This window comes from Ammodytes marinus (genome assembly GCF_949987685.1).
Source record: "Ammodytes marinus genome assembly, chromosome: 5".
NCBI classification, from domain to species: Eukaryota; Metazoa; Chordata; class Actinopteri; order Uranoscopiformes; family Ammodytidae; genus Ammodytes; species Ammodytes marinus.
The window spans coordinates 30,369,586-30,397,122 of NC_137234.1; the positions used below are offsets into that span (position 1 = coordinate 30,369,586).

Below are 27,537 nucleotides of genomic sequence, written 5' to 3' on the forward strand. Positions count from 1 at the left end.
CCTGATGATTTTACGTTTGACCGATCATTTATCTGATCAGTAGCCTTGTTCTCAGTCGTTCATATAGGCGGCCACGTTACACATCGTGACATGCTCTACATTCAGATTAGTAAACCTATTTGTATTGTATGCTTTTTAACGTCTGTGCCACTGAACAGATTTATGTCAGGTGGATTCATGTAACGCTGCGGCTGCACGCGATCGTTACTGTTCACTTGTGCGATCCTAAAGTCACAGACGAGCCTCGTTAAATAGCCTAATATGAATATAAAAATTATATAATAATTTAAACTGTGATCACTTGGGGAAAATGGATCTGGTAATAAATCAATCAGGCTCTTCAATGGAAACTGTCACCTAATGTGTCTGTTTACTGCACAGTATTAGGCCATAGCTTGCCAACATTTTATCCAGCGAATATAAAACACTGTCAGTAATGCTGTGCCGTGCCAGCTTTATACTTTACTGCTGATATGCGTAACTTTTTAAAATAGACTATGGCTTCTCATAAGGAAGCAAAATTATTCTCTTGACAAAAAATGTTTGCTCTGTTTTTTTCTGAATTGCAGAGGAAATTAGATCAGAGTTATGAGACAATATCCCCGTTAATTCTTCTCCATACCATAAACTCATTCGTTAATATTTCTAACTCTAGTGGGAGGAGCGGAGATTTTTTTTTTCTTTTTTGAGAAGTGGAGAAGTGGGAGGATCAAGCATTTGTTTCTACTGTTTCCATGGTGAATCATGTTATCAGCGATCCATTGACAATGGCTTTTACGCACGCGATCAACCTAGAGTGAACACGCTCAGAGTTGATTGACCCAACGCTGATCCACTGTTCTGTAACCGAAAACCCAGAGTTGCTCGTCAACCCTGCGCTCTGAGTTGACCAACTCAGAGCGCAGGATTAAACTCAGAGTATGTAAAACCAGCTACCTGAAACAGGCCTCAGCTGTCCTGTTAATCTTAACCCTTACTGTGATGTCACAAGAAGGAAACTGTAGGGTTAGACAGTGAGACCATAAAACACTCTTTCTGCCTTTTCTCAGGCTAAAATTATCCGATTAATTTTTTTTTTTTGCACATTATTACTAAATAGGATCTACGAGTTCAATACACCTTCATATTCCAACCGGTGAAGTAGGCCTTTAAAGGATGTTTCTAAAATTAAAATTAAAAATTAAACCATCAAATATTATCTTAAAATTTCATGTATGAAAAAAAGTTTAATTCCATAATGTTTCGTTCGAAAGGTTATGGCACATGCATGTGTGATGTATGAAGAAGGAAAGGTAGGGTACAGATAAACTAGAGGTGGAATGGTTGTGGGAATACTCTCTTTTGAAAAACTATTTTCTTTAGTGCAAGCAGTTTGCTATACCATAATATAAAGAATGGCAGGATGGCAACGGCTTATCTAATCCAACCTAAATGCATCTTGATATAAAATAGAAAAACTTCTGTTGGTTTAACAAGTTCAAACACATATACATACAGATAAGTACAGGATATTGTGCAGATGTTCCACAGCAAAAACTGATTGTTTTGACAACAGAATGAGAAAAACAAATCTTTAAAAGAATGTCAAATTGTGTGCTGTCTTTACCTTTTGAGTGAGATTGTTAAGCAGTTCACTTTAGGTTAGGTGTGACTCAAAGATGGAGCATGAAAATGTCGAGTAAACTAGACAGCAGTTCCAATTCTGACATCTGTATTCTCTTTGAAAACTCAGCGATTGGTCGAATGCACATTTGCTGTCTTTTCATAAAGGAACATATTTTAAAATAACACACAATTTGTTGCCTATGTGTTGCTGCTGCTAAAACAAAACTTTCCTGCTCATAATAAGAGTCACACATTTTGCAGCGCATGGAAATAAAATATACAAGGAATGTATGGTGAGGGGGTGATACAATAATGAGGTGCAGATACTTGTGTGGATGGACTATTTATAACAATGCAGGTAATAGAAATATGATGGTTGTTTAATGGCCATTATATAGCTGCTACTGACAAAATCCATGTTTATGTTTAGACTGCAAACATCATTCAAAATGTAAGAAACACACATTCACTACCTACAACAGACCATGTACATATAGAGAGCTATACGGTAGAGATAGTTCACTTTTAGTGATGGTGATAATATAACAACCCTGATTTTCTCCTGAAATAAAATTAGATTCATAATCTCTAGATACAGTATGAATTACATCACTTTCAGAATGGATTTGACAAGTTAGCGCCCATACAAACATTACACACTTAAATATACACGTATACACTAAAATCCTGCTTCTACTTAAAGGAATACTTCACCCATACGCAACCCGTGTTCTATCATTTTAAAATCGCTATAATGATATAATGAATTACGTTTTTCTTCCCTCAGTCTTTCCTCAGTCTTCCCTTGGCCCAGCTGTCCTGTTAATCCTAACCCTACATTTTTACTATTGTGATGTCACACTAGTGAGAGCATAAAACACGCTTTCTGCCTTTTCTGAGGCTAGGATGAACCGATTTAAATTTTTTGCACATTTATACTACATAGGATATCAGAGTTCAATACACCTTCATATTCCCACCGGTGAAGTAGGTCTTTAATTATTTAATTTACTTTGTTTAATACTAAAGTATCTTACAATCACTACCAACTTAAGTCTAAGAAAAAAAAATGTTCTTTTCTGAATTGAAAGCCTACTTATCGTTCTCCTTTATTGTACAATGTTCCAATGAGTTGGTCATTGGCCATTAGAGAAAATAATCATTTAAGAGAAAAAGTATTCATTATGATGAACCTCATTATTATGCGATAGGGATTCATCCTAAAATGTTTTGCCTGGAACTAAATACCTTGTGGGAAGTCCCCATTCTTCAAAGTGTGTGTACAGTATAGAGCATGGAGTACAAAATAAGCTCTGACACACTAGTTTCAACATTAAAAGAAAAGAAAAACTATTGCAAATGGAACCATATCTGATTGGAAGTTTTTCCTCACGCTGTCACATCAGGAAAGTTCTATTGACATAGTCTCCAGTAGTTCAAAACAGAACTTAGTGAAGATATTTGGCCGAATTGATCTCCTGAGTGCAGTAAAAACAAAGATCGCAGCACAGAAAGAGAGCTAAATATAAAGTTCCCAGGGGAGGGCAACAAAGGTTATTCTGTAGACCAGTCTACTTAGACAACAACTTTATAGGACAGAACAGCTTCCATATCCAAGCGAATGCTGTACTGAAAACTATTTTAAACATTTAGTATGGTCTCAACAAGTCTTAAAGACTAGAAGGAAGTCTTCTGAACAGGGCTATCAATGATTAAACACTAACAACACAGTTGTAAAGCTTTTAAAAGAAATCAGTTGCAGTAGAAGTGAATGCTTCAGTGCACATTGTGGTGGAGGAATATGCTACTGTGGAAATGTTATCAATGTCCAAAGATGAGTACCACTTTATGTTGTGGCAGCATGCCATCCTATCCGGCTTAAAGCTCTGAATGAAAGGACTCATTCAAATGCAGGAGAGTTCGCTCTAAACATTCATCTGAGGAATGACAGGCTCATTTGAAGTCCAAAAAACAGTCAGGACCAGTTTCTCTCCTAAGCCCCAGATCACATTGAATTCTTTGTACAAATATTTCATGAGGTGGAAAAGGAAATACACTGTGCAACCATCACAGCACTATCAGTTGTGTTCCAGAACAAGGTTCAAATAATAGGAATGCTCAAATCCTGCATATATAAATGGATTGATACCAGTCAGACGTAAGTGGCGCACAGCTGCATGCCAAAGAATGGATCAAACAAATACTGAACTATCAATAGAGACGCCAAATTAATTCACTATATCGTGGTTATACAGGTACTAATTCTGATGTTAACAAACACCTGAACATTTAAATATAAGTAAATTCCTTGTATGCATGTCAGAGCAAGGGCCTGCCTTATATCAGAGGGGGTTAGAGGTTTGGTGCCTTGCTCTAGGGCACGTTGGGATTGCCCAGGAGGTGAGCTGGCACCTCACCAGCTACAATTCAATACTCCAAGTAACTTATCACACCCGACTTGAACCTGCCAAGTAACCACTAATGAATAGAAGAAAAACCCTCAGTCTGGCTGAAATGTTGGCTCATATTAGCTGTAACTTGGTGGGAAATACATATGTATGGTATTTAATGTACATTTTGTAATAATTGTAATAAAAGCTGGCCAAGGTCCTTGTGTTTTACAGAGCTGTCTGTAGGTTTTGGGTGTCTGAGCTTACTGGTGCAAACTGCTTCTGGATGACCGCAATCTCTGAACATTGGAGACCATCACTTTCTATCAGAATCAAGATGTGCTATCGCCTGGTTGGAATAGTGTAATATTCAACTTGACACTTTGTATCCGCTTGCCAGAAAAAAGAAAAGCTCCCTAAAGTCCTTCAAAGATGTAATTAAAAAACATCGTGTTACTAATTAATGAACACCGTCTAAGTGAACAGCCTGCGCATTGAATTAAACATGTGGAGTTTAGTTTTCATTCCAGGGCTGCTGTAAATGATGTGTGTGAGACCTACTAGCTAGATGTACTGCAAAATGAAAATCTCGTCAATGTTTAGACATGCCACATTGGTAAAGGAAGGAAGCAATAGGGATCTTCTTTGGGGTGGAAGCCATGATTGCAGATGGGATATTGGCACTACTGCCCCTGATGCCCTGTTATTGCAGCCTCTACAGGGCTCCTAATGCCTGTTTGTGTGCCAGTGGACCAAGATGCCAGTTCACAGCCAGCAGCAGATGTGCTGACAGAAAGGTCAGAATAACAACCTGAATGTCACACAACGATGAAAATGAAAGCTCTAAGTATAATCGAATAAAATACCTTTTAGCATCAATAAAGTTCTCCAGTATAAGTCAAATACACTAAAAGCCACAATATTATAACAAGTTGGATTCAGCTAAGAAATTAGACAAATTGGAACCATCAGTCCATTAACACTGCTGATAATTTTAAAGTTCACTGTCATGGCTTTTCCAAATAAGTTTAGAATTTTTAAAACGTATATAGTTGTGTTGTGTTTGTTGGTCCCTCAGACTTCATTTGTAAGTCAGTTAAAGTATTGAAATAAACAAGGCATCTTGAAACTTAACCATATCAAAACAATTGAAATAGTTTACTTTATTAGCATTGTTAATATGTTGAGCTCGTATTGGCTTTTCTTTCTCACAAATACTTAAACTACACGTACATGAGTAAAAGATAATTACATTTTGGCTATGACATTTTAATTCAGCCAATAGATAAAATGTTTCCAAATAATTCATACATTAATTTATTGAATAGCTCAAATATGAAGCAATAGTTTTTCTGATGATTTGCAATCTGCCATAAAAGGAATTACTGTCACGTCAGCTTTACATGCAACTTTTTCTATTTGTTTCTCTGCTGTCTTCACTATGCCACTAACTCCTATCTTCTGCATCCCTCCAAGCCCTGCTAACGTACCTCTACCAGCAGCCTCAAGTCACCATTTGAACCATATACGGATGTATGTAGCTGTGAGCCAGGTAAGTCCACCAGGGACTCGTATATATGCTGTGTTTCATCTGTGTCCACACAAACAAATATCATGCCCACAATGTACATATTGTATGTGTAATGCTCAGATTCACAATCTGTTTTGTGTGTAGAAATAACCACCCATGCTCTCACTAATCAGTACACACATACACACACACACACACACACACACACACACACACACACACACACACACACACACACACACACACACACACACACACACACACACACACACACACACACACACACACACACACACACACACACACACACACACACACACACACACACACACACACACACACACACACACACATACTAGTAATGGCCTTTTCCTGTAATTATGGTCATTAGTCATAGGCACACCTTGATTTATGGTCAAATTAAAAATACACCAGAAAAGGATGCTGCAGGTCCTGGTGACTCTGGCTACAGAGGTTGATTAATGCCACACCATTACAGGTGTGAGAGTGGCATGATCAGGATATGCACCCTGCCATGCACACAGAGGTGAGGGAGGACATCAATCCATGTATCCACAGTCACACAGTAGGTGGGATCTTGAGGTGGCACTCGGTGGGGTTTTGGTGAGTTGAGGGGTTGTGTGGGGCAGGTTTTATTGCCAAAATTAGAAAGTAGGGCAGCAATGTGTGGGACACGGCTGTTCTTCCCTCTCAGCAAAATAAGACTCTTTATAGCCAAGCGCCAAGACCTTACAAAGACTCTAATTGACTTCTTTTTTTTATTGCTTTAGTTACACACATATTACAAAACGCAAACACGTTTGGCTCTGGGCCCAAAAACAGTGCCATTTTTCAAAACAACACCAATAAACAGATGGGTAAAATATGCTCCTGCTAACGGGGAAATATAATGCCGGCATTCCTACTGTGTCTTTTTTAATGAAGACAGTGGGGCTATAATGAGGTACTGCATTAAATTGCAAAAGGGTTCAAAAGACAGAAAGTTGGGCATTTAGTCAGCTGACTATTGCAGGAAAAGAATGCATCAGCATGAGCAACAGATACATTTGAATTTAAGCAGTTTATAAAGTAAGCAACCTGTAGCGCAGCAAATAAATCATAAAACTCATCTTTTGTATACTGCATGATTATTTGATCAAATATATTGTTTAAGTATGTGTGTGTATGAGTGCAAGTGTGTGTGCGTGTGTGTGTGTGTGTGTGTGTGTGTGTGTGTGTGTGTGATTAAGGTGTAAAACATTTTCTGAACATTATTGTGTGAAAAGTTGAGTGGGGGAGAAGCAAAAATCAAAGAAATTAGAGAGATGTTCCATTTGTCCAATTTAAGTGAAACTACTATAGGCCAGGCAAAGTAACCCATTTTTGGGCCAAAAAACCGACAAATTGTAAAAGAATTTTTTTCAGCTCAGATAATTTCTATGAGGTGTCCAGAACAACATACTAAAAGTCCTAAGAAATCCTAGTTGAGGAAATATGTTTAATTCTCATCAATCCGAGGTGTGTGCCAATAAGGCGAGACACCAATAAATCCCAATAGGGCTATTTTTTTCCTTTAGTCCTATCAAAATGAAACTTTACACAATGAAAGTATCCATGAAAATGAAAACATTTTGTATTATAAGTTTCTTTGAAAATTAATTTTAATATGCAAATGAGCTATACACTAATCGTACACGCCCAAAATCAACCCAAATAGGCTTAATTTTTTCCTTTACTCCTACCACAATAAAACTTTACATAGTAAAAGTATACTAGAAAAGTAACTTTTTTTGTATTACAAGTTTCTTTTTAAATTAATTTGAATATGCACATGAGCTCCACACGTATTGAATATCCAGTCATCCTACTGCCAATGGGTGATGGCAATGCTGCTTTTAGACTGGCCTCAAACCTGAAAAACTACCTGGCTTACCTGCCAGGGGTATAACAGGTGCCTCTCATGAATTAGATTTGTCTCTTCAAATGCCACTGCACGCAATTTGATAGCACTACAACCAATCAGAGCAATGAACAATGTGACGTATTAAGCCCCGTTCGTTTAGCGAACAGCGGGATTAACTGTTAAATTTTACTTTTGCCGTGGTCGTCTGCAAAACCGAACATTCCACTTACTTGCTAATGAAAGATTTGAGTGCCGTCTTCCAAATCGTTAAGGGTCGAGGCCAAAGCCATCTCAAACTCAAACAACATATCCGCAGCCATCTTTGATGTTTACTATCACGGCTTCGACGGCGCACTGTCGTCATCCGTTTACGTCCGCCCCAGAGCACCATACATAGGGCTCTGGCCCGCCCATATCAGATAGAACCAATTGAAATGTAGCTCAGGATTTCTTGACATATTTAATGAGCTTCAATGGAGAGTGCCCAGACCAACAGGCGCAGCACATTTAATTTGCCAGCGCCTAGTGGCAGGTCTGGATTTACAGGCTAGTGCCATTCCCTTTCCTATGCCAGATGTAGAATCACAGCCTGAAATGGCATGGAGAAAGAGGAGATTGTCACGCACCTTGGGACCAAGTAACTCCTTTGTCTACTTTATGCACCATATCTGTCTTATTTTTGTTGCTTTCTTTGGTTCTTGTGCCATAAACAGCTTGTGTGCATTCAGATCAGCATGATGCAACAAGAGTACTAACAGGTCTGTGTCATCACCTACTGAGACTGTGTCTTTTGTTCTGGCAGAGGCAATGGCAGTTTGGACAATGAGCACATCTGCATCGTGCTTTGCATGGTTTGTGATATACCATTTTTATCTTACAAGTTTCTTTGAAAATGTATTTTAATATGCAAATGAGCTATACTCTAATCAAATATAGGCTACCCAAAATATATCCGCATAGGCTTAATTTTTTCCTTTAAAGATCCAAGTGACTGCTGCAGATATTGCTGCGGTTGGTCGCATACACATTCAGTACTTTATGATTCCTCCCATACGTGAACCTATTGAGTATCAGCCACTGGCTCTGTTGCCAGCAGATAACAAAACATTACAGCTGGATGTTTTCTGGAAGACATCCCTACTCCTTCACTCTCAAAGGCCATCGTGGTCTGGTATGATGCAGATCCTGCATCTTCTAGATGAACACCCTGGGAGAGCTTCAGTAACATTCCTTCCAATGATTGATCTTGATCCCAGTGATGAATCCTGCATATACTCAACATTGAGGTTTGTGGCAACTCAAGCTCTGCAGCATGATGTGACCCCTGTTCTGACATTCGACCAACCCCTTCTGGAAAGCCTTGACCATTATAGGTTAACTTCTAATACAAATGTTTTACTTTTCATTTAGACTTTCATTGTGTAAAGTTTTAATGTGGTAGGAGTAAAGGTTCAAATTAAGCCTATGCGGATAGCCTATATTTGATAAGTGTATAGCTCATTTGTATATTAAAATTCATTTTCAAAGAAACTTGTAAGACAAAAAATGGTGTTTCACAAACCATGCAAAGCTGATGCAGATGTGCTCATTGTCCAAACTGCCATTGCCTCTGTCAGAACAAAAGACACAGTCTCAGTAGGTGATGACAGACTTGTTAGTACTCTTGTTGCAAGTCTGATCTGTGGCAAGTCTGATCTGTATGGGTTCACTTTGGTGGGCCTACACTGACCTGGTTTGATCTCTGTTTTATCTAGTGCCACCCAATTTCTTCCCTAAAAATCTCTCATTACATTGGTCCATTTCATCACTCAATTTGGCCCACCTGATTATGTTTACCTGCTATTGAGCAGGTAAACATAACCCTGAGCTGCATTGGTTAAATTGTTAACCAATGCAGCTCAGGGTTCACAAACTTTTGCACATACAAAAGTTGGCAAATAATTTTTTTTAATCTGTTTTAACAATTGATTTCTGGAAAATAAAAATGTTGAATTGATAAACAACAATCTGTTATTTCATTTAAAAATACTGGTATTGATAAATAAAATTCATAAAGGCTCAAGGGGTTCACATACTTTCAAGCAGCACTGTATGGTGCATAAAGTAGACAAAGGAGTTACTTGGTCCCAAGGTGTGTGACAATCTCCTCTTTATCCATTCCATTTCAGTCTCGTCTATTTGGCATAGGAAAGGGAATGGCACTGAAAAAAGTAAAAAAATTACACTAGCTAGGGGAGGAGTAATCTAATTCATGAGAGGCACCTGTTATACCCCTGGCAGGTAAGCCAGGCAGTTTTTCAGGTTTGAGGCCAGTCTAAAAGCAGTATTGCCATCACCCATTGGCAGTAGGATGATTGGATATTCAATAAGTGTGGAGCTCATGTGCATATTCAAATGCATTTAAAAAGAAACTTGTAATACAAAAAAAGTTACTTTTCTAGTATACTTTTACTATGTAAAGTTTTATTGTGGTAGGAGTAAAGGAAAAAATTAAGCCTATTTGGGTTGATTTTGGGCATGTTCGATTAGTGTATAGCTCATTTGCATATTAAAATTAATTTTCAAAGAAACTTGTAATACAACATGTTTTAATTATCATGGATACTTTCATTGTGTAAAGTTTAATTTTGATAGGACTAAAGGAAAAAAATAGCCCTATTGGGATTTATTGGTGTCTCGCCTTATTGGCACACACCTTGGATTGATGAGAATTAAACATATTTCCTCAACTAGGATTTCTTAGGACTTTTAGTATGTTGTTCTGGACACCTCATAGAAATGATCTGAGCTGAAAAAAATTATTTTACAATTTGTCTGTCGTAAAATGCTATTTTGCCTGGACTACTAGGCTACATCAGAATTCAAGTACTTGATGGAATGAAAGTTGAGGGAGCACAAGTGACAAACAAGAACTGTTCAAGCAAGGGAATCTTTGGAGCTCAATGCACTAGAAGACTCTGAAAATACTTTGAAAAGACTAAAGTCTGAAACCATCTCACATCTACAGACAACTAACTCACATCTAAAGATAATTTGAAAGACTACAATTAGATTCCTTTTGAGTTTTTTTTTTCAATTTTTCCCATCCTTCTTAAAAAGGTATTTCACTTTCACTTTTTGTGCTAAGGTGCTTTGTTGTCAGCTTGGTTCTCCAGGGGAGTCTGCTGGCTATGGTGTCCGAAAAAAGTGCCTCATAGGCGGGCATAGGCCGTGCATTATGCCCCCCCTCCCCCCTTACACGTCCTGTTTGGTGCTGGAGAGAGCGCACTCATGCCTGTACAGTATAAAGTGGCCATGTCATTCAACTTCACTATTTTCGTGATTCAAGACTAAAAATGTAGGATTATATCAAACATGTAATTTAATTAAGACATTGGTTGTTTGCAACAGTGAAAATCGCATGAGAAGTTGTTGGCATTATATGCCTTGGGCCTTGTAGCAGATCCACGTCCACAGAATTCTACCGATCATGTAGTGGAGGTCTTACAGTACTTCCAGCAATGCCAAGCCTCTGCAAGGACCTTGCTCTTCAGGTGTATTTCTTCAAGCCAAATATTAAGAAATGCTTAATTATGGAACGTGATTGATGCTATAGAAATGCTAAAGGCTGCCACGTTTTAGGAGCAATCATGTTTGCTGGGGGTTGTAGAAAAAGCCTCACAGAGTCATGGTCTTGCTCTGCAGGATACAGATAAGGTTGCTCCCCTCATTTCTCCTTCACATTTTATTGGCTGTCAGCGTGGCATGCCCTATTAATAGCTTTGTAGTACACCATAAAATCAAAACCACATTTCCACCTAAGGTTTGCATAAATTAACAGAAGGTAATGTCTTCTTGTGATGGCCACTTGCAAAAGGCATCCTCGCGGCTATAAATGTTAATGGAGAAGTTTCTGCACGACATTACTGATATTATGAAGTATAGCATTGTTTCTGACAGCCTGCCAGGTTGGTAACAGCAAACTGCATCACCTTTACAGCCATCTCTGGGAGAGGCCAGCAGCAAGGCAAGATAGAAACAGCTTGAAAAACTATAACGAGAGCTATAACCCCTTCTGAGAATCAATACATGGCATTGCTGTATTTTGCTGTTTCATGGCAGAACACACAGAAAGAAAGAATGAATAAAGTAACTTCTCAGAACTGAAACACATAATGATCATTCAGCACCTGGTCTGCCTAATGCGTCTGTGAAGAAGTTGAACCCCATGTTTGAATCATTCCTTTAATCTTAAGGCAGGGGTCTTTAAGAATGGTTATCTCATGTGTTATGTATGTTCCTTTACAGAATGTTTTTCTCATGGCAGTTGTTGTTCAAGTTAAATTGTCGGCATAGCATTGGCAACAAGTGAAGAATCAAGTCTGTTGGGCATAATTATTTCATAAATTGGATGCCATTTAATTCATTCTCCAGCAGAAATGGCATTCCTCTTCGTCAGGTCAAATATCTCTCACACCCGAATAAACTCAACTCTTTTGTAAAAAGCAATTTCCAGGCTTTTCTATTAAGCCTTTTCATATTTTGAAAATGAATTTCTGCTTTCATCGGAATGGTTTTCAAATTGAGCTGAAGGCTGTAGGCAACGTGAGGTTAATTGTGTAACTAGTCAGTCAGGTCAATTTACCAATAAGGCCATGCATCTTGTACAAGCTGTTGATGAATACAAGTAAGATTGTGCATCTTCGTCTGCCCATTTACAATGTTTGGAATGATGCATATTGTAATCTAAGGTCATGAGGGAAGAAAGAGAGGGACATTCCACCATCACAATATGAGGTGGGTTGAATGGAGGGGACACACATAGCACAAAGACAGGTAGCGACACCAGACAGAGAAATAGTGAATGTTTGCTCAAACTAGCTATATGTTTATACTTTTCTAGGATATATGGCCATTAGCCCAGATGGATGTCCTTGAACCAGGGTCCACGCCAACAGGTATCTCTCGCTAACAGAACCGCCCTTCCACTGGTAATTACACAGCGAGGTCTACAGCAGGTGGCACAGGGGCTGAGCAGAATTAACATAAATCTGCATGTGTCACCGGGGCCTGGCAGCAGCCTCTGGCACTCCGTATGAATCACGCTCATACTCAGGCTGACAATTTCTTTACATTTAACAAAATGAATGGCAGTATCACGGTAGGAAAGAATCAATGCTTTCCCTAAACATGTTGGTGAATGCACACACACTAATGAGTTGCCTTTTCCATTGCATTTGAAATCCCTAACACACACGAGGCAAACGGAGCATAAGAACATTGTAGAGCAGTCATTTACATAACCATAGAAATCCCACGTTTCAAGTCGATGGATGTAAAATGTGCCTCAATTGTTTCCTTTGTACTTTTTCTTTCATATGCTATGTCTTTTATACCATGGTCTTTGTGTTTATGTTAACTTCTCAGCCTGTTTTTCAGCTTCAATACCTGCTGTGTGGCATTGTGTTTGTGCAAGTGCATCAACCCTTAAAATGATCAAAAAGCCATAAGGCAGCGTTCCTATTGTGCAGTTATGTGCAACTATACAAATCGACAACACAAGTGTACAGTATCGCATGCAAGCTTTCAACTATTTGTGTGCATTTCATATGCCAATGCCTTCTGTCTATACTACCTGCGAGCAGTGTGGGACCCCCAATGGTGTGAGGTGTTTTCTGCTGACAGGAGCATATTCAAGGTAATGGAAGCACTCTGTCGTCCCTGAGCCGAGCAGTAAAGCAGAACTGAGATCTGTCTCCCACTACATGCACCACTGAACCCCCAGATGACAAAATGCCTCACCGGCTGACCGAATCAAACACAATAAAGCCCAAAAAGAAGAAAAAGAAGATTGGAGTAGAAAATGCCCAGATTTGTCATATGTTTGTAAATGGAATTGCCATTTAAAAAACAGTTTGAACTGTATAGGAACACCTGTACAAGCACTGCCTGACACTCCAGCCATAAAAAAGGAAAACGTGTTACTCCCATGTATATAAATGCAGCACATTATGTGCATGTCACTGAAGCAGGTAATGCACTTTGAATTGCCTTATGTTTGAATGGTGCTATATTAATAAACTTGCCTCGCCTTGCCTAATGACATTCTACAAGTAGCCTGGTAATTTGGGAAGCCACGGTGGGATGATGAAATAAATGAAGCGGATGAATAATGAGAAGCGAACGCAAACAAGTTCCACAATAAAATGACAGACTGCATAACAAACTATGAATTATTCCTGTTCACATTTACATATTTCCATTGTATTTCATCATACTGTATAAATTAAAGAACAATAACTCTGTGCAAAAAGTACATGAATTATTGAACAAATGAATAAGTGAAAACGGCCCCAGCTTTGTTGTAAAAACTATACCGTTAGCTGACTTCACCTTGTTGATCTCCATGTAAAGCAATGCCAGCAGCCATAACTCACAACCCCCATAGGAGAAGTGTTAGCCAGCAGACAGTATGGCTGATCTCTGTAGAGAAAGGCAGAGTGAAGCTGTGCAGGTAGGCATTGCTGGAAGGTCCCAGAGGAGCGGGCTGGCCCAATAAGTTGTGGCAGCAATATAAAGCAGAGTTGAATTTAACCGGCGACTGCAGTAACACAGAGGTGACAAAGATGCCTGCCTATTGGCTATGGGCTTGAACTGAGCCTCAAAGAGAACGACCACTCCCTTTCAATTTCCCTTTCAAATCTTCAACGTTTTCATTACAAACCCTCTGAGATCAAACACACATTTTTGCATAAAAATGAAAAAAAAAATACAATTCAAAAGAGTTTTCCATAAGGCTATATCAGGGAAAACTAGGTGTATTGGGACTGAAAAACTCAGACAAAATAGTCATACTGTAATGCAAATACACCTACACAGCCAACCCAGTCTCACAGTGAAATGTAAAATAGGTACATTGGTCCACAGCGCAAAATGTAGAGATTTCACAATACAGGCCTTGAAATTGTGAATTACCTACATTTGTTCCCCCTATTCAGTTCTAATGGCCAGCGTACATGTCACGTGACTTTCAAATCCTCCCGGCCGAAACGAAACCCAAGCTGTGACCGCCATTGCCCCAGCTTTTATTCTGCAGATTTTTAAGATGTATAAGCTATTAAATGGGTTTTTGATAACATTGTTAGTGAGAAATGTGTGTCTTACTCTCACAATCTTCACTCAGTGAATGTATACGATGTAGTTTGATGGTTATCACGAATATTATTCTGGACATCGCCAAGAAAATGTAGAAATACAACATTTCTTTCAGGTCGATATACTGGTTGCTATGCTGTTGCTATGACGCTCCTGGCGCTGCCTCAAACCGGAAACAGGAAGCGTTTGAATTATTATTATTTCTTTGCTGTAAATGCTTGATTTGTTGTTCTCTCATTTAAAAAACACATGTTTATTACAGAGGCGGGATGACGTCTACAGAGTCGCCTGCTAACAGCTCCCGTGACAGTTATGAACGTTTTATATTTTCGTTGTCACGAGGAAAGCCAATCAAGAGAGCAGAGCTCAGTCATCCTCCACGGTCAGACAGGAAGTGAAGCGATAAATTACAAAGTAAAATCAGTTTGACACTTCCGGTTTCACCATATGTAATGAATTTAGCTTTCTTGATATGTCATTTAGAGCGATCTGATGATTCTGATCACTCGATATTGCGGACTTTACAGTTAAAATAGCAGGAGAGATCACTTTGCTTGCTTTTTAACCTCTGCATAATCTTGTGGATTAAATTACTTTTTATTTTATTCATTATTTTACATGAAATTACCTTTGAGGGATATCCTTGACACCTATTTTTTTTCTCACCTGCACACTTTGTTACCTTTTACGTTGTATCTTATTTTCTATTGTCTATATCTTTTTAGTTTTTTTATTGTGCAAATAAATTAAATCAAATCAAAAGCATTACACCAGAAACTGGAAGCGTTTTGATGACTTTCGTTGTTTTTTTTTTTTTATTCTTTGCTGTAAAAGCTTAATGTAACTGCTAAATTGTGTTCTCTAATTTTTAAAAAACATGTTTATTTAAGAGCAGGGATTACGTCTCCAGAGTTGCCCGCTTACACCTCCCGTGACAGTTAGGAACGTTTTTTTTTTCACGAGCAGCTCCCATGAAGCATGGAAGCGATGCCTATGAGTTCATGGCATGGACATATAAAGAGTTCCGAGCTGTCCGCCGGTGATGGGCCGCATTATTTCAGCTTGTGACGTCATCTGAATGGGCGCATTCCATTTTCATGTCTGCACCAAGCTGAATCAAAAGGCCACTATGTTTGTTTTATAGCCTGATATTGATTTTAATGTAATTTCATGTGGCTGATTATATTTATTATGAAATAAAATATATTAAAAACATATATTATATCAGTTAATAGGCCTATTGAACCAAATCATCCACTAAAGCCCTACTGTGTGTGTGTGTGTGTGTGTGTGTGTGTGTGTGTGTGTGTGTGTGTGTGTGTGTGTGTGTGTGTGTGTGTGTGTGTGTGTGTGTGTGTGTTGAGTGATAGTGAGAGAGAGAGAGAGAGAGAGAGAGAGAGAGAGAGAGAGAGAGAGCATGGTCAATCAGACTGAAGACTATGTTAACAGTGAGTGAGTGAGTGAGTGAGTGAGTGAGTGAGTGTGAGTGAGAGAGAGAGAGAGAGAGAGAAAGCATGGCCAAATTGACTAAAGACTGTTAAGAAATGTTTCATTGCATGCCCCTCATTTAATCCCTGCACTCTCTTCATAGGCCTATTTTAATGAGATATTCAGAATATTCAGCAGTTGAGCATGGCACAGTTTTGTGCCATGCATGTTGTGGGAGGAAGATGATCGAGATGGTTGTGGATTTTTGGATGAAATGGAGCACTAGGCCGAAAACAATAGGATGCCTGGCTACTCGAATCCTGGGGGAAGAGGATGAGATGGTGGAGGGCTACAGAGACCTGCATTTACTTCTACAACAGACTGCAAATGTAACATGGGGGTTGTGCATGGAGGGACAGAGCAGACTGTACTTCATGAGCAAATCATTATTTACCTATTTGGGCCCATAGTTGGTTGTGGAGAGAATGATAATTCACAAGCTGCTGAAGATAATGGACAGCACTGCTCCTTCAGCTATTCAACTGCACTACAGAAAGTCATTCCTGCCAACTGCAATACAATCCACAATAACTGCTGCTTCAATGCTACAATTTCCCTATGGCAATAAATAAAGTAGGCCTACATTATCCATCTACAAATCCATCCATCCATCTATGCAGGTATATTTGATTTAGGCCTGTATTTTAGATTATGCATAGCGTTCTGCATTATAATCTCTGAAAGTGACATCCTTTGGATTATTATTTCCAAAAGAAAACAAATGAGCAAACAAAAAGCTTCATTTTCATTATTGGGCTTTAAAAGTGATCAGGGGCCTATTTCAGGTAGCTGGTTTTGAGTCAACCCAGAGTTTGTTCGCTCTGAGTTAGTGGAAACTCAGGGTTTTCCGTTTCAGGTAGCAGGTTCAGCGCAACCGAGAGTCAGTTACTGCGGCAACATACGCCGTGGGTCTAACCTGCTGGATAGGTGGTTAGACCTACCCTGAGTTTGTTTTCACTTTACGCTGCAGCTCCGACTGAAGAAAGAGTGTCACTGTCACACGCGTCCCTGTACAGTTTGAAGCAAAATCACTCCATAGAAATCTCCATCGGGATGTTTTTATCATTTCCTGATGATTTTACGTTTGACCGATCATTTATCTGATCAGTAGCCTTGTTCTCAGTCCGTTCATATAGGCGGCCACCTTACACATCGTGACATGCTCTACATTCAGATTAATAAACCTATTTGTATTGTTTTTAACTGGACTTAATTGTCTTTCACTCCCCATTTTAAAGAAGCGACAGTCTGTTTACTGCACAGTGGGCTATTAGGCTATAGCTTCCCAACATATTATACAGCGAATATAAAACACTGTCAGAAATGCTGTGCCGCGCCAGCTTTATTACTTTACTGCTGATATGCGTAACTTTTTAAAATAGACTATGGCTTCTCATACGGAAGCGAAATGATTGCTCTGTTTTTTTCTGAATTGCCGAGGAGATTAGATCAGAGTTATGTGACAATATCCCCGTTAATTCTTCTCCATAGGCTACCATAAACTCATTCGTTAATATTTCTAACTCCAGTGGGAGTGAGAAGTGGAGAAGTGGGAGGATCACGCATTTGTTTCTTCTGTTTCCATGGTGAATCATGTTATCAGCGATCCATTGACGATGGCTTTTATGCACACGCTCCACCCAGAGTGAACACGCTCAGAGTTGATTGACCCAACGCTGATCCACTGTTCTGTAACCGAAAACCCAGAGTTACTCATCAACCCTGCGCTCTGAGTTGACCAACTCAGAGCGCAGGATTAAACTCAGAGTATGTCAAACCAGCTACCTGAAATAGGGCCCAGAAGATCAAAACCTTGCCATAAGAACACCAACTGAATACATCGCTGGAAAGGTCTTAATGTTGTCAGTGTAAAGATTCTACGACTCTACATTTAAACACACCTACAATTCACCATCATGCTTATTATTTGATTTAATTTATTTGCACAATAAAAAAATAGGCCACAGAAAAATAAGATATAAAGTAAAAGGTAAAAGGTAACTTGTGCAGGTGAGAAAAAAAATGGGTGAAGGATATCTCACCTCAAAGGTAATTTAATGTCAAATAATGAATAAAATAAAAATTATACAGAGGTTAAAAAGCAAGGAAAGTGCTTTTTGTTAGCACTTGCTATTTTAAATAATATACATATATTTTGCAGGTTTCATACCCTTCTATTTTAAAACGCTCTATAAGTAGAAGACACCACCACTCAAGGGCATGTCCGTCTAAAGGAAATGCAATGAAGAGAGTAAATCGTGATATATATTTCTTCTCTTCTCTCTCTTTATGATGAATGTAAGTTTGATTTAATTTATTTGCGAGATAAAAAAAGGAGGTGTAAGCGGGCAACTCTGGAGACGTAATCCCTGCTCTTAAATAAACATGTTTTTTAAAAATTAGAGAACACAATTTAGCAGTTACATTAAGCTTTTACAGCAAAGAATAAAATAAAAATAAAAAACGAAAGTCATCAAAACGCTTCCTGTTTCCGGTGTAATGCTTTTGATTTGATTTAATTTATTTGCACAATAAAAAAACTAAAAATATATAGACAATAGAAAATAAGATACAACGTAAAAGGTAAAAGGTAACAAAGTGTGCAGGTGAGAAAAAAAATAGGTGTCAAGGATATCCCTCAAAGGTAATTTCATGTAAAATAATGAATAAAATAAAAAGTAATTTAATCCACAAGATTATGCAGAGGTTAAAAAGCAAGCAAAGTGATCTCTCCTGCTATTTTAACTGTAAAGTCCGCAATATCGAGTGATCAGAATCATCAGATCGCTCTAAATGACATATCAAGAAAGCTAAATTCATTACATATGGTGAAACCGGAAGTGTCAAACTGATTTTACTTTGTAATTTATCGCTTCACTTCCTGTCTGACCGTGGAGGATGACTGAGCTCTGCTCTCTTGATTGGCTTTCCTCGTGACAACGAAAATATAAAACGTTCATAACTGTCACGGGAGCTGTTAGCAGGCGACTCTGTAGACGTCATCCCGCCTCTGTAATAAACATGTGTTTTTTAAATGAGAGAACAACAAATTAAGCATTTACAGCAAAGAAATAATAATAATTCAAACGCTTCCTGTTTCCGGTTTGAGGCAGCGCCAGGAGCGTCATAGCAACAGCATAGCAACCAGTATAAATGTTGTATTTCTACATTTTCTTGGCGATGTCCAGAATAATATTCGTGATAACCATCAAACTACATCGTATACATTCACTGAGTGAAGATTGTGAGAGTAAGACACACATTTCTCACTAACAATGTTATCAAAAACCCATTTAATAGCGTATACATCTTAAAAATCTGCAGAATAAAAGCTGGGGCAATGGCGGTCACAGCTTGGGTTTCGTTTCGGCCGGGAGGATTTGAAAGTCACGTGACATGTACGCTGGCCATTAGAAATGAATAGGGGGAACAAATGTAGGTAATTCACAATTTCAAGGCCTGTATTGTGAAATCTCTACATTTTGCGCTGTGGACCAATGTACCTATTTTACATTTCACTGTGAGACTGGGTTGACACAGCCCACACATAAACATAGTTAACTAAGCAGCCCAAAGCCGTCTTCAGGGGAGGAACAAAATAAAGAAAATAGCCTTTTAGTAAATATCAACCTATCAAGGAGAATTATTCATTGGAAGACAAATGATGTTGTTGTTGTTGTTGTATAGTTATATCTCATGTTTGTTACATATATGCACATGAATTTTAATGAATGTGGAGAACAAAACATCCTACACACACACACACACAAACACACACACACACACACACACACACACACACACACACACACACACACACACACACACACACACACACACACACACACACACACACACACACACACACACACACACACACCCACACACACCATCTCGTTGACCTAGAGGGAGCCTGGTTTTGCACAGTTTAGCTCCCTTGGATATGCTGCAATGCAAATCCTCAGGAGACAGGAGACAGACAAACTAAGGGCTTACATGTGATTGTGTGTTGCACTCAGCACATCCAGATTTGTGTTTTGAATCAAACCAAAAGAAAGAAAGAGGGACGGAGCAACAGAGCTTCAAAGTACTTCAAAGTAAAGTACAAACAGTTCGATTGTAAATATCAAACTTTGTTCTAACTCTGTTTTTTACTGACCTTGTATAAGTGCCTGGCCTTTCTGGAAACGTCCACTGTACGCCACCTGGTATTGTTTGACCTGGAATCCAGGTACACAGCTCCCAGAGGCTCCATCCTCTTGGCCACCCACACGGGCAACCTGCAACACACACAACAAAAAGGACATAGGTCAGAATAATAAACATGTACACACTCTTTCTGTGCAGTTAACATGCAAGGCACAGGCAGGGGGATACCTACATGAAACTATTTCTTTTTTAAATACTTTATGAACCCTAAATAAACAAAAGAAAATAAGGCTCGAGAAGATACATAAACAAACAGTGACAAAAAAATCAATACTTGACTTCACTTGAGACAATTTATCAACTGCCGCCCCCTCTGGAGCCACAAACAGCTTTCTAGCCCTGACTTCAAACACCACAGACATTGGTGTCCCCCTATTAATCAAGTTAGCTTTTGGGCTTATTGTGGTGATACTTTACCAACAACAATGACAAGTTGTTTTTGTTTATAGTATAGTCCACAAAACTAACTGTACAACACAAGACATTTACATTTTGTACAATACATGAATACAGTAAGACCAATTTTAACCACCGTACCCTGGTGGGAAACACTGTGACAGAAAGGTCAAGCTGTGATATGGTTGCTATTTAAAATTTCACAATCCAAAATAGAACAGACGAAAAGCTCTGCAACACTGCCTTCCTTTACTATTTTTCTTCTGCAAATCCCATTAAATTCATTCAGAAGGTATGTATGGGAAGAAAGCACTTCAACCCCTCTTTTGAAAAAGTTGCTTTCTTTTATAGGTTGGATGATCCCATGGAAACTGACGATGAAGTGCAGTCCTTAAAGAATTCTCAGAATGAGTAAAATAGACAAATAAAAAAGAAGAAATATAATTTTCTTCAAAACTTATCCTGATACAGCAGTGTCTGGACAATAGGCAATAAAGACTTCAAATTCCTTGTGAATGAATGAGCGAGCATGTTGGCACAACTAACACATTGCTGTTTAGGTAGCTCTAACAACTGAAACGCCACAGAGCTTAATAAACCCCCATAAACTGCCCGAGGTTCACCGAAAAATTGTCCAGTCTTGGGTATAGACAGTCATAATGTGTGTGCTGTCTGTGCCTCAGGCTGCTGAGCTTGCTTTATTTTATATTAAATAATATCTGGTGTAGAAGTCACAAACTCCCCAGTCAGGCAGCTTGCATAAGTAGACATTCAGACCAACAACTGCAAGGGGCTGCATTAGCATGGGTGTGTTGCCCCAGGCACCGTTTTCACAGTGAGAATCATTGTGTCTGTCATTCTGACGAGCGATATAAACATTGTTTGGAACTATTGGGTTGACAGTCAGCACAATATGATAGTACTTTTTAATATGAACAAAAACAAATGATTATCGAATGATTAGCGTCAATCCTGCTCATAGTAAGGTGAGTGCCTCAATACAAATCTTATGACTGCCAGTCAAAGCTGGCTGCACTAACGCCATAAAGGCTTTTGAGGAGAGCGCTCCCATAGCAAGAAGCATCACTTGTGTTAACTGAAAACAGGGGTCAAGAAGTAAGTAACCCGCTGCGTATGCATTGACATTAGGTTCTACTTGTCACAGTTGCGTGCATTGCATATATTGAAAGACAAGCCACAAATACTGCCACTCTGAAAAAGAAGCTTGAGCTTATGTTGTCACCTAATCGTATTGACACCAGTGAAGTGGCATTATCCAGTGAAGAAATTACATTTTCATTGTCATCCAGACAAGAAGAATATTGCAAGGAATATTACCAAGATCAATACGGACTGCAAACAGTACCATGTGTTTTTCCTCCTGAGCCAAAGAGGAATCACTCAAAAACTCTTCTTAATCAATGGGCTGTTTCAGTGAAAGAACAATATGTTGTATAGGGAAAATGTGCTAAGAACCTCATGTCACTTGTCTGTCATCATTATATGTTATAATATATATATATATATATATATATATATATATATACATATATATATATATACACACACACACACACACACACACACACACACACACACACACACACACACACACACACACACACACACACACACACAACTTACAATGAATTGTGGCTTTTCCTTATCTTCATATAACTAATGGAGTTTATAGAGAAAATCTACAAATTGTATCATTGCATTTGGAATGACAGTTACATGACACACATCGTGTAAGTTACAAGCCGTTCACGCAGTAACATCTAGACAGCCAATGGAGATCTGTCTGCATGATGAAAATGCTTTGGTAAATGGCCAGCCATAGAGGTCATTACATGTAATGGCCCTACAAAGTAATCACTGTACCCAGGGGAGCTATGGCTATTCCCGCAGGTGTCAAAATGGTAATTCTATCAGTAGGCCTTCCTTACAAGGCGGGGTATGCTTGTTGGTTCGTAAACTCAATAACATGACGTAAAAAGCCAGAGGCCAGTCAGCATTGCAAGGGTACACATGCAAATATAGTAAAGTACATTATCATATGAACACACACATACACACACACTGACATGCACACAAAGCACAGCAAGCAGTCACCTGTAAACACACCACCACACATCCCTCAGCAGTCAGCAGGATGTAACAACATGAACACCCATTTTAATGTCCATTAACTTGGAGATATTACACTCCAGCCCCAGTGACTCACAGTAGGAGAGTGAAAGCATTAAGGCAATGCAATGCTAATGACAATGCTTCTAGCAAAGGGGACTATTATTGTTGGCATTATTCCCCATCAGGAAACCATTCAAGAGTGTAGCAGAAATGTGAAGGTTATATCAGTCAAGCCTTGCATAATGTATTGAGGCACATTATCAAAACTGTCTATCTGTTATGCTGCTCGGACATACTGTATCTCTTTTATGCAAGTAGAATTATTTAAATAATACAATCTGAAAGGATGGACATGGTCATTGAGTGGACATTATTTGATCAAATGAGATCCATATCAGGGCTTTGGTATTTGTGTCGGTGTGCATACGGGTTTCTGTGCTTTCCCTTGTAATGCCTGGTCGAATGCAACTCACATAAGAGAATCAGAGTCACACTATATGGGTTTGAGCTTGTCGTCTATTTAATGTTTGGTGGGATTTCAGTAATTGGCACGCAAGGATTAGTGGGCAATGCATATAAACATCCCCATTTCTAAGTATACAAAATATGAGAATATTAGAACCCACTCGGGCCTGATTCAGGATGGGACTTTAAAGACATGTTCTGTGATGAACATGTTTAAGTTTAGGTCCTTTAGATTATAAAAGCTCGATCAAAACAGTGTGACTGTAATGACTGTGACAAAGTTTAAATGTTGGTTATTTTTTTCGAACCGATTTGTGTGAAAGACCTGTCGGTTCAACTTGTAATATGGTAGGTTGTTGTTAAGGCAAGGCAAGGCAAGTTTATTTTTAGAGCACATTTCGGACACAAGGCCATTCAAGGTGCTTTACATAAGCAATAACAAAATACATCAAGTAAGAACAAAATACATCAAGCATAGAGCACACATTAAAAAAAAGAATTTAAGCAAGAACAAAATACATCAAGTATAGAGCACACATTCCAAAAAAAAAATTAAAAATTAAAAAAAAAAAATTAATTCAAAATGAGAAATAAAAATGTCAGGTTAAAACGGAAACAGAACGGTCTTCAGACCTGATTTAAAAGAGCCAAGTTAAGTTAGGGAATACTACTAACCTCGGAAGGGCCTCGCACACATCTTAATTATGAATTTTTCGAATACCTGGTGCAACCCAGTCCAACAAAAACACCATTCATTCCAATCAAGGGATGCTCACTTATTCATCCCAGCGGTTTCTATGTGCTTACTGCTTATTGATTCCCCTGTTTGGATGCTTTGTAATCATTGTACAATGACGTTTTCGCTTGCAATTAAATCACAGGGATATGTGCACCAGCTCTGTTCTGTTGGTTGTACTCCCTACTGAATCTTTATAGTGTAGCCTAATGAATAAATCCTAAATATACTTCACAGGGCTTTCATTTTGTGATGAGAGGTTTCCTAACGTAACGTGTTCCACACAAAAAAAGACTGTGGCCTATTTCCCCATTAGAAAATTGGAAAGAAAACAAAGAAAAGTTCACTTAAAATCTTCAATCTAGAGAGTGAAAATGAACAGGACTTGTAAGCAAACTAATGCAAGCCAAAACACACACACACACACACAAAAAAGAACAGACATGGAGTAAAGTGATTTGTTTAAGACACAATTACCTTTTTCTCAACTTCAAAATGTGTTTTCTTCTGAGGGGTCCAAGGAGATATTAATTGATTTCTGTGTGTCTAAGCGTATATTGCCCGTTGGATGTCTCTTCGAAGGCATTATTGTTTTGCAGTGATTGGCTGTGCGTGACTTATGCAGGGCAGAGAGCAACATAGACTAATTACTATGGTCTGGTCTAGGGGAAACAAAGAGTCTTGCTTCGCATGAAAACAATTATTTCTCCAACAGAACAATTAACATGCTCAAGCAATGTTGCACCCGCTGAAAATTGTGTATTGTGCACCATCTAAACGAGATAATGGACACAGAGCCAAAGAGATTATGTAAGCTTTTGGCAGCATATGTAGACAAAGTGAAAGAGAGCAATGAAAAAAACTGCAGATATACCCGTAATCCAGAACATTTTATTTGATCACTTCCTTTACAGTTCTAAATAAATAAACTTTCAGTGTCCATCTGACACCTTACTTCACTTTAATGCATGATTTCCAACGATGATTTTCCCCATTAGTTTTTTCGATTTCAAGATAACGATTCAATACGCCATTTTTTTTTTTTTTTTTTGCACAGATGGCTTGGCAATTTCAGATTAGTTTAGTGTAGTCTGATTATTGGTTTGGTAACTCATTGCATTTTTCTTATTTCAAAAGATGGTCTATGGTGTCTTGTAGGGGTGTGCGGAGACGTCATTATCTGTATCTGTATCTGTATCTGTTCAACCAACAAAATTATCTGTATCTGTATCTGTATCCGGATACACAACAAGAAGTGGGCGTGGCGTATACCGGAAGTTTCTTTTTCATTAGCCTACATTAAAGGAAGTCACACCTAAATTGATTTTCTAAACTAATATTCATTGTCAATGCAATTGTTTTCATTGTCCCTTCAAAGCATCACATTGATGTAATATTGACATATTGACATATTGTCAAAAAGTCAGATATATTTCTACCTTTTCATCTCTCTCTCTCTTCTTTGTTCTCAGAATACGAAGAAATTTAGGGAACGAAAATATTGATAAATAACAGCCCAAATCTGTGCATAGGCTACTCGCTGTTAGTAAATGAGGGCCAGTGTTTTACTTTTAACTTAATTAAGGTATCCCTTTAACTGGGGGAAATACAGCTGTATTTCATGATTATTTTTTATCTCTATCTCTCCCCCTCCCTCTTTTTTTACTTTTGTTTTACTAAACTAAGATTTAGGAACAATATATGTATCAACGTGCCAATCTCATAAACCCTAAATAATATGTTAGCCTTTCCACAAAGCCACATGTGATTTTAATGTGTCAAGTTTGCAGTTTCCGATTTTATTGTATAGGTCCTGAAGTAGGCCTAGCCGTATACGCATTGATTGACAGCTGAAAAAGTACAGGTCCTAAGCATCAGTTTGATGGAAACGTTGAGGTGTTTGAAAGAGTTTAAGCAGTAGGCCTAGTGAATGTAAATACATCGGGGAAGGACTGACGGTGACTCGGGGTGCAGCATATTCCATCGGTTCGTCTCTTCTCCGCCACGGCAGCGGAGGAAACTCACATAAAAACGGCAGCGAATGCGACCGGTAGAACCCTCTATTCAAGGGAAAGGGCGAACGCGCTGCGTTTATCGGTGGATAAAAAGAGAGAGACCGCGGGTCACGGGACGCGCCCGGTCCTTTCATGTCCACCGCAGAACAGCTGTTAGTGTCATTCTACCTGTTGTGTCATTGAGGCGGAACGCGCTGCGTCAATTAGGCGCATAATATATAAAAAAAAAAATCCCCGAATAATAACGGGACTATTCGGAAATTATCCGTATCCGTATCTAACTCATTATCCGTGCTTATCCGAATACATATTCGGATTCGGGCTCATCCCTAATGTCTTGAATGATATATTCTTATTACCTAGGCCTATATTTGTTATTTGCAATGTACCACACTAAGGCCTTGATGTAAACGTTGTGACGTCATTTGAAAGGATTGCTGACTTACATCCAAGATTGTGACACCTCTATAACACTCTGTCTATCCCATCACTGTGTAGGTGTTACCCCTCAATGTGTTCATAGTCTCCAATCAAATTGTAAACTATTATATCAAATACGTTTGAGTTTCTCCACAAACTTTCCTCACATCTCCTGGGAACCTGTGAAATATTACAAGGGGAAACAATACCATCCAGTTTGAGAATTACTGACCTAGATTGCAATACAGCAATATTCTATTTAGGTGTCAAGGGGAAAGAAAGATAACTGGAAGTAGCCCTGAAGGGAGGGTGGGAGTGGGGGGACATGGGGGCTGAATTGGTTCCATATAGATCAGCTTCCATGGGGGAGAAATAAATACAGCTATCTATTGACAAGCACTTGGAGTGCAGGTCCTTAGGTTTATGTTAGCTCTCTTAGTGCAGCCAAGGAATGCTCAATCAGGAGAACGGATCCATACACTTAACCTCCAGGCATTACATGTCGTCCCACTTCCCAGCAACAAAGTGAAAAGTGCAAGAAAGAAACAACCAACGGATTGATGATGGATTTTGATTTTAACATTTGGAGGAGGATGGATAAAACCATTATCAAAAGGTCAGTGCTTTACAATATAGTGAAAGGCAAATGAAGTAAAAGGTGCAACCGCTGGCTGTAAAGAAAGTGTAGTATTGATTAAAAGGAGAAAGGGCGAATGACATAGAGAACATTGTCTTAATGGCCTCTGGTTGCTGTTGTTGTTGTAGCTATATGATGTCCTAGAAACAATAACGGGTCAGCTCAACGCTTGAGAGTTTGACATGTGATTCAGTTCAAGTGTGAAGGAGCAGTCAGGTGATTAAGGCAATGACTTGGCCGAGCACACAGTAAATGTCACCTCTGGTGGAAATCAATACTGGCCTCAAGAACCCACAGTGCATCTGATAGAGATAGAGATAGAGATAGAGATAGAGATAGAGATAGAGATAGAGAGGGGACACGATATGCCTCATATTTGCTGAAGAGGGAAGAGTGGTAGCTCTTATAAATTATATGTGAGTATATTGTATGTATTCATAACGTGTCGTGCTTTGCATGTGTGTGTGCGTGTGTG

General features: G+C 38.8%; 1 protein-coding gene across 1 annotated transcript in view; it reads right to left on the reverse strand.

Moving 5' to 3' along the window:
• Nucleotides 1-27,537, reverse strand: part of cdh13 (cadherin 13, H-cadherin (heart)) — a 357,669-nt gene that overhangs the window by 250,048 nt on the left and 80,084 nt on the right. Inside the window, exon 2 of the mRNA XM_080027417.1 lies at nt 20,211-20,331. Within this exon, the coding sequence (XP_079883543.1) occupies nt 20,211-20,331 (121 nt within the window). The remainder of the gene's footprint in view (nt 1-20,210; nt 20,332-27,537) is intronic.